This window comes from Puma concolor, chromosome B3 (assembly GCF_028749965.1).
Source record: "Puma concolor isolate L17-30 chromosome B3, mPumCon1.1.hap2, whole genome shotgun sequence".
Lineage (NCBI taxonomy): Eukaryota > Metazoa > Chordata > Mammalia > Carnivora > Felidae > Puma > Puma concolor.
The window spans coordinates 26,465,495-26,478,406 of NC_141672.1; the positions used below are offsets into that span (position 1 = coordinate 26,465,495).

General features: G+C 51.3%; 1 protein-coding gene across 8 annotated transcripts in view; it reads right to left on the reverse strand.

The window, feature by feature from the left end:
• Nucleotides 1-12,912, reverse strand: part of TMEM63C (transmembrane protein 63C) — a 131,148-nt gene that overhangs the window by 21,194 nt on the left and 97,042 nt on the right. For all 8 annotated transcript variants that reach the window (XM_086709164.1, XM_086709165.1, XM_025919542.2 and 5 more), the window contains 4 exons: nt 8,892-8,929; nt 4,231-4,373; nt 2,798-2,846; nt 716-824 (listed from right to left, as the gene is read on the reverse strand). In XM_086709164.1, coding sequence (XP_086565290.1) covers nt 716-824; nt 2,798-2,846; nt 4,231-4,373; nt 8,892-8,929 — 339 coding nt within the window. The remainder of the gene's footprint in view (nt 1-715; nt 825-2,797; nt 2,847-4,230; nt 4,374-8,891; nt 8,930-12,912) is intronic.

Genomic DNA, 12,912 nt, shown 5'->3' on the forward strand with positions numbered 1-12,912 from the left:
CCGACGGCCCCCCACCCCACTCAGGCTGGGAAAACTCGGGGGGGGGGCATGTTCTGCATGATCCCCAGGCTGCCCCAAGTGCCCGTTCCTTAACAGCTGCCTCTTATCTGCATCTTCTTCTCCCTCCCACTCCCCCCCTACCCAGCCCAGTGGTTTTTCCTAGAATCACCTTCAAAACAGGCGAGTGCTGTGCTATTCCTTATCGCAGTGCCTGCTTGGGAGGTGGGGTGGGGTGACCCAAACCAGGACAGGGAGGATACTGGGCCAGGACCTGGGGTCTCTGACCTCAGAGACTGTGGAAGGGCAAGGAACTTGGGCATTCCCCAGCAGGGGGCACTGAACACTGAGGATGGGAGCCCCCCTGCTGGCCCAGGGGTTCGTTAATCCTTTAGTCTGTGGGTGGTGGGGGTCCGGGGGTCTTTGGAGAGGGGCCAGGCAGCGGGGTGTAGCGGTAGGAGGCACCTGGGAACAGCTGTTTGCCAGCTGGCTTGGGAGAGTTCAGTGGTTTACCACCCAGGACAGCTGTGCTAGGGGCCAGGGGCTGATTCACCGGGCTAAGAGCAGGAGGCTTGCGCCGCTCGGGTGAGACTGCCCCCTACAGGTGTGCAGAACGTGCCCGTGTGGGGTGCTTCTGCAGGCTGGCAGTGGGACGGTCCAGCTGGGGAGGGCTCTGGCTGGCAGGGAGCAGTTCCGGGAGTCCATTTCGCTTACTCACCTTATGGCTCTTCTTGGGCACAAACCCTAAACAGTGATGGGTCATGAAGACGAAGTTAATGACGAAATAGAGGAAGGAGAAGCAGCTATGCAGCCACAGGACCTTACTCCTGCCAAGAACAAGACACAGGAGGGGTGAGACCATCCTCTCCCACCCCATCCGGTTCTCCCCTGGGCCACCCTCTGGTGCATCCAGACACTGGGGCACCTTGGAAGGGGACGGCCATGGTAAGAAGCGGGTGCCCCATGTGGGCTGCTAAAGGCTAACGTTTGTTGAGTGCTTCCTATATGGCAGACCCAGGCTGGGACTAGATGCTTTATGTACATTTCTCACTAGACCCTAACACCATACGAGGGTGGTACTGTGACTATCTTCATTTGATCAGAGTGGCGGGTGGCCTGCCCGAGGTCACTCCTAGCCGGGGCAGCCCTGGCAGGTGAGCCTGGGCAGAGGAAGTGCTTCGACTCCTCACCGCTGTGCTGTGCTGCTGGCGGCCTCAGCTCAGGCTCCCATGGCTGCCCAGCAGCCCAGGCAGAGGGGTCATCTGACCTCTGTGGCGAGGGACAGGGGGTCACACTCGCGTCCAGAGGGAGGAGGGCCCGGCGGGTTTGCTCTGCCTCTATGGGGTAGGAAGGGCGGTGGCACGCAGGCTTTGGGCTCAGATGATGCTGTCCCGGGGCATCTGGCCAAGCTGACTGTTCAGAAATAGGGCCCACCTTATTTGGTGCGGTCTGAGGAAAGAAAAGCTGTGTCGCTTCAAAATATCTCCTCACCACTCATCCCAGTGCCTGACATTTCACGTAACATCCCCCTCCAGCTAGGTGTCTCAATCTTCCTTTCCTGAGAGCCGGCAAGTTTATACGGTCTCTAAAGAACATTCCTGCTTTCTGCCAATATGGATGTATGGATTTTGAAGGGTCTTTCCTGCCCTATTAAAATTAACATCTTGGGGACGCCTGAGTGGCTCAGTCTGCTAAGCTTCCGACTTCGGCTCAGGTCATGATCTCGTGGCCCGAGAGTTCGAGCTCCATGTTGGGTCCTGTGCTGACAGCTCAGAGCCTGGAGCCCGCTTCGGATTCTGTGTCTCCCTGTCTCTCTGCCCCTCCCACTCATGCTCTGTCTGTCTCAAAAATAAACCAACATTACAGAAATTTTTTTAATAAAAATAAAAATTGACATCTTGTTGGGAAGGTGTAGGCACCGCACCCCCACCGTGGCTGGCCGGGGAGAAGGTGGTGAATTCTGCTCTGGTGTCGGCAGCACTGGGGGAGGAGATGGCTGGAAGGGGTGCTAAGAGGATGCCACAGCCCCATTCTGCTGATTTGGGAGTTTGATGGATTGCAGGGGGCGGGGGCAGAGGGGCCGGGGTGGGGCAGGAGCGTGTGAACCCCCTCTCACACTTGCTGCTTCAGCTTTGTCAGGAAGTCAGCCACACCTGCCCGAGACACCCTGGGGGCCTGTTTTCTCTGCAAGGACCGGCAGGGCCACATCCGGCTCAGTACAAGTTGATCTGATCAGGTTGGCTGCTGTTGAAATCCACGAATCACGTCCAACAGTTCTTTCTCCACCACAGACTAGACTAGTAATAAAGCTCAGGGTGGCGGTGCATTGCCCCAGACCCAGGGTCAGCTAATGGCACAGGTGGGGCATAAACTCAGGTCATGTGGTTCCTCAGGCCCCCTGCTGTGGGAATCAGGTCTACACTTTATTCGGTTATATGAGGGTTAACTGGCCCTATTTTGTGAGCAGGAAATAATACCTCAAGCCTCTGCTTGCTACAGGGTCTTTGCCACTTGGGGGCTGGACATATTAAACAAACAGGACCATCTTTCCAAGTCTTCAGGAGTGGCCAGTTTGGGTAGTTCTACCTACTACAGATGTGGGGACACTGAGGCAGCAGGAGTCCTGCCCCCCTAAGAGAATGCAACTTCTGGCATCTTACTCAGTACATGGGTCCCAAGGAAACCAGGCTTTTCTTAGCAGCAGAGCAGTGCCCGTGTTTTTGACCCACAAGTTGGACCTTCTCTCCCCACCAATAACCCTGAGCCAGTAGAATGGGAGGTAAGACGATCAGGTACCTACTCTATGGAGACATTGACAATGGTGGTCCGACCGAAGTGACTATTCCAATCTGAAAGAGAAGAAAGTGACTGATCTCAAAGCTGGTTCCTTGATTGAGTGAGTGTGGGAGCTGCTTGCGTTCGAGGTTCCCAAATGAATGCCTGGGGTCTAGAGATGCCTGCCCACATCCTCCCCTCCCCTCTTGTTCCCCAGAACTTGCCCCCACCTCCCCACAAAACCAGAAGAGGCCTCTTCTTCTTCCTGAGACTGCTGGTTGGGGCTCTACAGCCAGGTCTTGACGAGGCATCCCCAGTGCCCAACTGGATCAAGCAGACACCAGCAAATGCTTATTGAAGGAGCCCAGGGCCCCAGCACGAGTGGAGGGAAGAAATCAGTAACACTGTTACCCCTGACAACAATCACAAGAATGTCACATTGCCTCCTTTTGACAGAGTAAAGCCTTCTGGCAAAATGTATTAGTTTGTCAGTTTGGACATCTCTGAGTATTATGAAATGTGTCCAGAAATCTTGCGTTGATATACTATACATATGTTACATGTAATATAACGTATCATTGCCAACACACAAGCTCTTAGGAAGGGAATCTGGAAAGACAGAAGTTACTGTGGCAGTGGTATCTCGTGGCACGTTGTGTGCTACCTTGAATTAACTGAGGTCTGCCTCTGGCTGAGGAGAAACAGACGCCTGAGGAATCAGGGTACCACTGGCTGCCACATGGGCACTTAAGGTGCTAAGCTACACCACTTAGTTGTACAGCCTTCGGCTCCGTCCATCTTCACATTTCTAAGTGAAATACTGGCTGTTATTCACTGGACACTCACTACGTGCCAGGCTCTGGCATCATCTCCTGATCCCCATGATAGCTGAGGATCTGAGGCCTGGGGGGATTGATGTGCTTAATATAATAAGAAGTCATTTGCTAGATCGAGCAAAGGTATTTTCTGGGAAGCAGACGAGGGCCAAGTCTACACCCACAATGTCATTCTGTCAAAAGGACCCTCTTATAACGAGTGTGACTAGACTTCCTATGAGACCAATTTTACACTTCCAGTGCTATGTCTGTCACAGAGGGGATGGGGAGAGATCAAGTTCAGGGATCTTTGCAGTAGGTCACATGCCATAAAAAGGCCTCTGCAAAGACCTGGCAAGATGTAGGGTGGGGCTGCAGGTAAACATTCAGCTCCAGACTGAATTACTACTGTGTGTCTGCCATGGGCCAGGTCCTGGGCCACACTTGTGATGAAGGACGCCCCAGGTCCAGTCTCCACATGGGAGGACAGAAGTTCGGGTTGTCCTAAGGTCACATAACTAGTTTCGAGATGTGGACTTAAATTTTAGATTTCTAGACTACCAAGACCCAAGCTCTGCCCCGCCTACCAGGCCGCCCATTAAGTCGAGTGGCCCAGGCGCAGGGCGCGCTGAGCTCCGCCTACCCAGAACGGTTCCAGTGTAGTTGATGGGCAAGATGATGCCCAAGGAGGGGATGCAGAGGATAAGCACAAAGATGATAAGATGATACTGGAACATGATGTAGATGCGGGCATCGTCTCCACACTTGCTAATTAGATCCTCGTTCCTGGAAGAGACACACAGACAAGGACACGCCTCAGGAGCCAGCGTGGCCACAGCTTAAGTCGGAGTGAGGTAGAGAAAAGGAAGAGAAGATTATCAACCTACCCCCAAGTTTTCTTTTCTTTCTTTTTTTTTTTTTTTAGAAATATCACTCTTCATCTCAAAGCCTCTGTTATGCCTCAAATGTATTTCACTGAATTTCACAGGCATATCGAAGGCAGAAGTTATGTTACAGACACTCACTCGGGAATCCAGAAGCGCTTTTGAAATCAAGCATTCATTCCATCTTTTATTGCTTCTTCATACATTTTGAGTGCTTGCCATGGTGCGTGCACCAGACAAACCACCAGCGAGATCAAGATGCATCCTATTTTTTAAAAAGTTGTTTCTTTTAATGTGTCAGTTAAAAAGGAATTCTTAAAACCACAAAGAGATATCACTCCATACTGCCAGATTGACCAAAGCTAGAAAGTCAGACAATACCAAGTGTTGGCAAGGGTATGGGGGCACTGGGAGCTCTCCCACACTCATGGGTACGACTCCGGCAGAGCCACTTTGGAAAGCAGTTGGTATGATCTAAGGAAATTGAATGTATGCACAGCCTATGACCTAGTAACTCCAGGTCTAGTATTATTTCCAGTAGAAACACATGCACATATCAAGAGACATGTATAAGAATCTCATAGACGCCTTGTTTATAACAGCCTCAAACAACCTAAACGTCTACTGAAGGTGGAAATGAACACAAGAATTGTGAGATAATGTATGTATATACATGATATATATATATATGTACACATATATATGTATATATATAATGATATATATATAAAACACTGTATATATAACGAAATACTATACAGAGATAAAAATGAATGACCATAGCTGAACCTCACAAACACAATGTTGAGTGAAAGATCCAGGGACAAACAGTACATACTGTATGTTTCCGTATACAAAGTTCAAAAATAGGCAATATAGAACTATGGAGTTAGAAGTCAGGATACTCTCCCTTTGGAGAGGAGGAAGTGATGGAGTGTTGGCAATGTTCCAGTTCTTGATCTGATTTGCTGTAATTGAGCTGGACATTTATTTTTTGTGGACTTTTCCATGTGTGTGTTATACTTCAATAAAAAATTTAAGGGGCGCCTGGGTGGCGCAGTCGGTTAAGCGTCCGACTTCAGCCAGGTCACGATCTCGCGGTCCGTGAGTTCGAGCCCCGCGTCAGGCTCTGGGCTGATGGCTCGGAGCCTGGAGCCTGTTTCTGATTCTGTGTCTCCCTCTCTCTCTGCCCCTCCCCCGTTCATGCTCTGTCTCCCTCTGTCCCAAAAAATAAATAAAAAACGTTGAAAAAAAAATTAAAAAAAAAAATTTTAAAGTATGGGGCGCCTGGATGGCTCAGTCGGTTGAGTGTCTGACTCTTGATTTCAGTTCAAGTCATGATTCCAGGGTTGTGGGATTTAGCCACACATGGGACCCTGCACTGAACATAGAGCTTGCTTAAGATTCTGTCTCCTTCTCCCTCTGCCCCTCTCTCCTGCTCATGCTCTCTCTCTCTCTCTCAAGAAAAAGAAGAAAGAAAGAAAGAAAGAAAGAAAGAAAGAAAAGAAAAAAAGAAAGAAAGAAAGAAAAGAAAGAAAGAAAGAAAGAAAGAAAGAAAGAAAGAAAGAAAGAAAGAAAGAAAGAAAGAAAAGTGAAATTTTATTATAGAAATTTTTGGGGGTGCCTTGGGTGGCTCAGTTGGTTGAGCTTGCAACTTTGGCTCAGGTCAAGATCTCACAGTTTGTGAGTTCGAGCCCCACATCAGGCTGTTCTGACAGCTCAGAGCCTGGAGCCTTCTTCAAATTCTGGGTCTCCCTCTCTCTCTCTGCTCCTCCCCCACTTGCACTCTGTCTCTCTCTCAAAAATAAATAAACATTAAAATAATTTTAAAAAAAAGAAATCTTGGGAAATACAAAGGAGAAGAAAATCATTCATGCAGAATCTCATCCAACCCAAGATAATGACTATTAAGCATCTTGGTTAATCTCCTTTAGTTTTTTGTTGTTGTGCTTGTTTAACTTAGTGACTATAGCATAAACAGCATTTGATGTATTTCCCAGAATTCTCAGCATGGCAGTCAAGATCCCAGCTGATCCTTCCAGCCCAACCATTTAGCCTCTCTCTTGCCATGTATCCTTGCTTCTAGCCACACTAGACGGACCATTGCTGGATGCTCCCTGCCCATCTCTGCCCCAAACCTTCACTCATGTAGTCCTTTATTTGTGATGGGTCCTGCACTTGGCATAGAGTGGAAATTCTCCCCATCCTTCAAGGCCTAGCTCAAAGCTTGCTTCTCCTGAACGCCCTAGCTGGAATTAATTTCTTGTCCCCCAAATACCCCCTGCACAGCAATGATAACTTTCCCATTATGAATTATATACAGTGAGTCTTGTTAACCTTTGCCTCTCCAACTAGATTCTGTGGGCTTTGTACACTGGGACTCTGGCTTCCTTGTCCCTGATCAGTAAATGTATTAAGCTGCCGTCTAGACACTGTTCTCAAAGGGTGCGGGATGCATAATACAATGCCCAGCCTTCCTCCTTCCCTGGACGATGAGTTCCCCATGGAGGAACCTTTGGGTGGAGTGGGGGGGGGGGGGGGAGGATTCTCACCCGGAAACACACACTACTGTGCACACTGACCTCCCACTGACCCGCAGGTCTGGGTATGCACACATGAATAGCTGTATACACGGATTTGCACCAACATAGTGACGTGCCTCTTTTATTTCATATTCACATGTGCACCACAGAGATGCGTACTGCATGAAGTTTTAAGTTTTACACATACGCTACTCTCTTGCAACTTCAATAAAAAATGCACTTCCCCCTGCCCCCATATATACCCGCTGATGGGTCAGCAGACAACAGAAAACCCAGAAAGTCAGCTGTCCAAGACCGAGGGTGTGGTCAGCTCAGGCCGGCCTATGTACCCCAGGTTTCCCTCCCTCTTCCCCATGTAAAGAGCTGGCTAATGTGCCATTCTGCCCTGGCCCATCCTTCACGAACTTGCTAAGCCCGGGAACCCACAGCCAGCTCGTATGGCTTCCCAGGGTAACCAGCTCCAAGTGTTCAGACACGTTATTGATTATTTAAACATGTTTTAAATCGGCAAATGCTTGCGGAAAGGAAAAAAGTAAATTCCCTTGAAACTGTGGACAAGGGTTGCCTCTCTGCAGGAGGCCTGGAGGTGGCTTCCAGGTCTCTCTTAATGAAAATATATTTAATGTGAGCTTGTGCATGTTTTAAAGCTTACCCAAGCAAAACCAGAGAAGGTGCCAAGAAATAAAATGTTTCCCCTCCACTCCCCCTACATGTGGCTAAGATCCCTGAACCACACACACAAACTAGCTGTATCACTTCTGGATACTAGGAACTCTGATGGATGATGAAGACAGCCCGGGAGGCAAAGCCATGGGGACTCCCCCATCAGTGGGGTTGGAGCTCAAACACCAGAGGCCAGTGGTCCTAAGCCCAGCTCAGGATTCCCAGGGCCCAGTCAGGGTGCCTCATGCCCCCTTCAGCAGGTCTGGAGGAAGGGGGGGGGTGCCCGGAGGTAGCCCAAGGGGGTGGGATGGGGTCTTGGAAAAATGTGTGAATGCTCCCAGCCAGGGCCTGACTGGTGGGTGGGGAGGCACACGCAAGAGGAAGTTCTATGAACCTTTGCCAAAAAAGCAAATTAGCAGGCCCATTCAGGCCCCTTGCTGCAGGTGGCCTTTGAGGGGCAGTGAGACTGTACCCTAAGGCAGGCATCACCAGGCAAGAAAGGACCCTGGAGGAGGGCTTTGAAAGGTGGACAGGGCAGGACAGATGGGGGATATTTAGGGAGCACCCAGGAATGTACAGGGCTCTGAGGTGGAGGCAGAGCCGTGTGCACAGGCATGAGTGTGCATGCACACACATACACACAGTGGGGACAGAGAGTTCTGGTAAGCGCTCAGCTGAAGCCGGGCAGAGTCAGGAGGGTGCAGTCAAAATCATGAAGCGTGGGGTAATTAGGAGAAAACAGGTGACTTGGGGTCTTTCTCCTTGCCAAGTGGGGTCTGGCCCTAAAGAGATCCAGAAGGCAAGCGGACAAGGGGCTGTCCCTCTGTAATCAGTGCTGAGGCAAGAGGAAGTATGCCCTTCTGCCTGGTATTTTCTTTTCCATTTCAATACGATGAATGGTGTTCACAGAAAGAAAGCAAATAGCTATGCAAGAAGAATTTCTTTTTCCTAGTGTGGGATCCATAAAAGCATTTTTATAAGCATGAGAAAATGGTCCTTTCCTGAGGGCTGTGGGCTGTGCCCAGGTCCCATTTCACCCACTGTGACCCAGAAAGCGTCCCCTGCCTGGGCAGGGCTGAGGCAGTCAGTGGGGAGTGGGGAAGAGGGTCCAGAATGCAGGCCGGGGCCCAGACCTGCAGGGCAGCACGCCCCACCCCCATCACCACCCAAATATGGCAGCTGCTATCACAAGCTCGGAAAGTTCAGGCACTTACTTCATGGTGATGGTGTTGAAGAACCAGGAATAGAAGCCCTGGGGAAAAAGGAGAGAACATGTGAGAAAATCCAGGCCCAGGCCTGCCCTCCTCAGCTGTGGGAACCTGGGAAACATGAGGCAGTGTCAGCAAGGGGCCTCCTTCCAGGGAAGAGATGGCAGCGAGAAGGGCATGGGTCCTGGAAGGAAGTGGGCTCCATCTGGAATCAGTGGTGACTGTCCAGGGAGAGGTCTCCCCAGAAGTGAGCTATGAGTTCACATTCCTGCCATGTGGCATCCTGTTACAGGAAATGGGGGCTTAGTGGGTCTTGGACCGGAGGGAGAGAAGGGGCCGTTTGTAGAGTGGACGTTGGCTGGTTTCTGTCTGTCCCTCATTGCTTCTGCTTGGGAAATTCCACCCCCCCCCCCCATTGCATGTGGCCCGGTGGGCTGTCCGTCAAGTAGGGGTCCGCCACCAGTGGTCAGCTGATCAACGGGAACATGATGCAAGTGGGGCCGATCAAAATTCTCTTAAAGGGATTGAGGGGGTGTTGGGAGAGAGGGTCTCTCCCCGTCTGAGCTCCTGCACCTTGGTGAACACCATGGAGCCTGCAGTGGCTTGGTGTCATCTTCGATGCTACAGGCAGGAGCTTGTCTGAGGAAAAAAAAAAAAAAAGCCTGGAGAGAGGATCCTGGTAGCATCACAGGACTTGGATCAAGTTGTACCCAAAGAAGCCACTTCTCTCTGGATTTCCCCACACTCTAGCCACGTGTTACCTTTTTTTTTTTTTTAAACACTAGTTTGAGATGGGTTTCTTCTCCTACATCTGAGAGTCCTACTGGGGCGCCTGGGTGGCTCAGTCGGTTAAGCGTCCGACTTCGGCTCAGGTCATGATCTCATGGTTCGTGGGTTCGAGCCCCGCATCGGGCTCTGTGCTGACAGCTCAGAGCCTGGAGCCTGCTTTGGATTCTGTGTCTCCGTCTCTTTGCCCCTCCCCCACTTGTTCTCTCTCTCTCTCTCTCTCTCTCTCTCTCTCAAAAATAAATAAACTTGAAGAGTCCTGTTGATTATGCCTTTCTCTCAAGGTCTTGCTGTCTGGGGTTTCTGGGTGGTGGGGAAAGGCAACCTCAGCCGTGGAGGTGATGAGGGGGCCTAGAAAGGAAGTCTGCTTGGGGAGAGTGTGCATGATGATGGGCTGGGGCCCATGGCCCTAAAAGTGGCCAGATCTGATAGCTGGTTAAGTTGCCCTGGTGCGTGATTCCTTCCAGGATACTCTAGGGTTTAGGAAAGTCTTGGAAAAGGTTTAACTCTTGATTGACCCCATTTGATCACAAGTACATGAGTGAAACAGGCAGCCTGCCTGGCTGACATTCCCCTGTGCCACACTGATTGGGAAAGGGTATTTCCCAAAAGGAAGTGATAGGAAAACAGAAGGAAGTTCCTCGCTCCATTCAGTACAAGACCCACCAAGTACCCTTCCCTGTATGGGGTTGCCTGATGGTCAGACATCCACCTTAGGGGGGACCGTGTCCTCAGTTATGTCTTGAGGAACTAAAATACAGATGCCCAGTATGGGTCACAGCAATGAAGGGGACTAGCATGCTGGTGGCATTGATTGTGAAAGTCCCCAGGGAAGTCGTGAGTTGCTAAACAGGAGTTGGGCTGAGAGTCTGAACTCCACTCTCCATCGGAGAGTTTTTCGCACCACCACCTATGGGCAAACAGGGGTGTGTTTTATTTAGTGGGTGAGGAGGTTTGTTGTGCACGGCGGGGGACACACCTTCCTGGGAGTCACTTCCACCCCTTCTATGGCAGGTGCAAAGGTGTATACCCCACATGGCACGTACAAGTCCTGGAATTCACACAGGACAGGACTGTCCTTGAGAGGGCAGAGGTCATGAGAAGAAGTGTGGCCTATGTGCCTGTAGAAACTGCACAGACGTAGATGCGTGAGCGAGCAGGTGTGCAATATCTCTCTTCTCTCACGGATGACAGGCCCACACATGCGGACGTGCTCCCCTAGGTTTACACCGCAGCTAGGGAAGGCGCAAACCATTCACAAGACAGAGCACCTGAACAGCAGGCCTGAGAAGCAGATGCCGCCTCGCCTCCTGTCCCATCCCTGCAGGAAATGGCCACAAGGTCCTAGGAACCAGCTCAGCTGACAAGACTGAGTGACAGTGGTCAGTTCATCGCACCTCGCTTGGTGGCCCCAAGCTCCTCACTCCCACCACATGGCCCATTTGCTTTACCCACGCCACTCGGCCTGGCTGAGGCCCCAGCATCCTGGCTGGGGCATCCACGGGCGACCTCACCAGACTCTCTCCCTGCCCGTCTCATTTCTACCTCTGCAGTTGGACCACCTCACTGCTGCTGTAATGATTCCTCAGATATTTTTAAATAAATGATCTTTTTGCCATTGTACAACAACAACAAACCCCAACCAAAGCAATGCTTCCAAAAATAAACCTGAAAATAAACCTTGTAAGGTAGGCGTGACTGTCTCTGTTCTATAGAGGAATTCTAAGGGACAAATTTGTCTGAGGCTCTCCACGCAGCTTGGGGCAGATCCTGGCAGATAAGGGGACCAGGTCTCTTGGAGGGATGATAACGGAAGGAATATGGTTTTACTCACTCACTGCCTCCAACAAACACAAATCAGATGTTAATTACATAGCAGGTTGGCCTGGCTGGGGGTGGGGGGTGGGGTGGGGTGGGGACAGTGGTGGGCCAGCCCAGGTCAGCACCTGCTCTTGCTGGGGGAGCAGAGACCCTGGACCGATCTGGTAGATGAGGGACTGTTACGGACTGAGTTAAGAGCTCTGAAGAAAAGCAATGCGTGTAAAACCAAAGATCTGTAGGGGCGCCTGGGTGGCGCAGTCGGTTAAGCGTCCGACTTCAGCCAGGTCACGATCTTGCGGTCCGGGAGTTCGAGCCCCGCGTCGGGCTCTGGGCTGATGGCTCAGAGCCTGGAGCCTGTTTCCGATTCTGTGTCTCCCTCTCTCTCTGCCCCTCCCCCGTTCATGCTCTGTCTCTCTCTGTCCCAAAAAAAATAAATAAAAAACGTTAAAAAAAAAAAAAAAAAAACACCAAAGATCTGGACCCACAAGGCAGGGATGGGGCTCCTGGGGAAGTGGCGTTTGGGCTGAAATCTGAACAAAGGGTGAGTGTGTTAACCTGGGGGGCGGCACCGGGGAGGGGGAGGGGGAAGGACAGGCCAAAGGCCCTGTGGAGGGAAGGAGGTGGCACTTTTAAGGATCTAAAAGGTGGCCACTGTGGCCAGGGATGGGGGAGTTGGGAGGCAAGGACAGATGAGGTGGAAAATGGGTGGGGCAAGACACAGGCGTGGCCATATTGGTTAGAGGCCACCCTGCCTCATCCAACAAACAAGAGGCTGATGGGGGCCTGGCCTGGGGGGTGGTGGGAGAGGTGAAGAGAAACAGGACTGGGAGGGTGACAGCAATACAACTTGGTAATGAACTGGCTGTACCTGGGGGCCTGGGCCAGACCCAGGGGGTGCACCTGGGTGGCTGTACCTGGGGGCCTGGGCCAGACCCAGGGGGTGCACCTGGGTGGGTGGTGGGCAGAGTCTGAAACCAGGGATCTAGGAACAGGTGGGTGGAGGGATGTCGTGGCATGTTTTGGACATGCTGAACTCCAAACGCCTTTACAATCTCCATGTGGAGATATTTTGAGGATCATTGGATAAATGTGTCTGGAGCCCAGAGAGAGGGTTAGCTGGAGACAGAAATTTAGGAGGGTTCTGTGCAGAGGTGGCAGGCGAGGCTGGGAGTGTGGGTGACGTCGCCCAGCAGAGAGAGGAGGTCTGGGACCAGCTGAGGGAAACCCCTGGGGTGGAGGAGCCTGCAGAGGGGATGGGGAGGAACAGAGGAGCGGCAGAAGAGAAACCCAGAGAGTGTGATGGCACAGAAGCGACTGGAAGTGCCTGTTCAAGAAGGGAAGGTGGTCTACAGGGCCGGATGTTTCTGAGAGACCAGATGAGATGAGAACTCAGCAAAGCCCTTGGGATTTCATGGCCTGG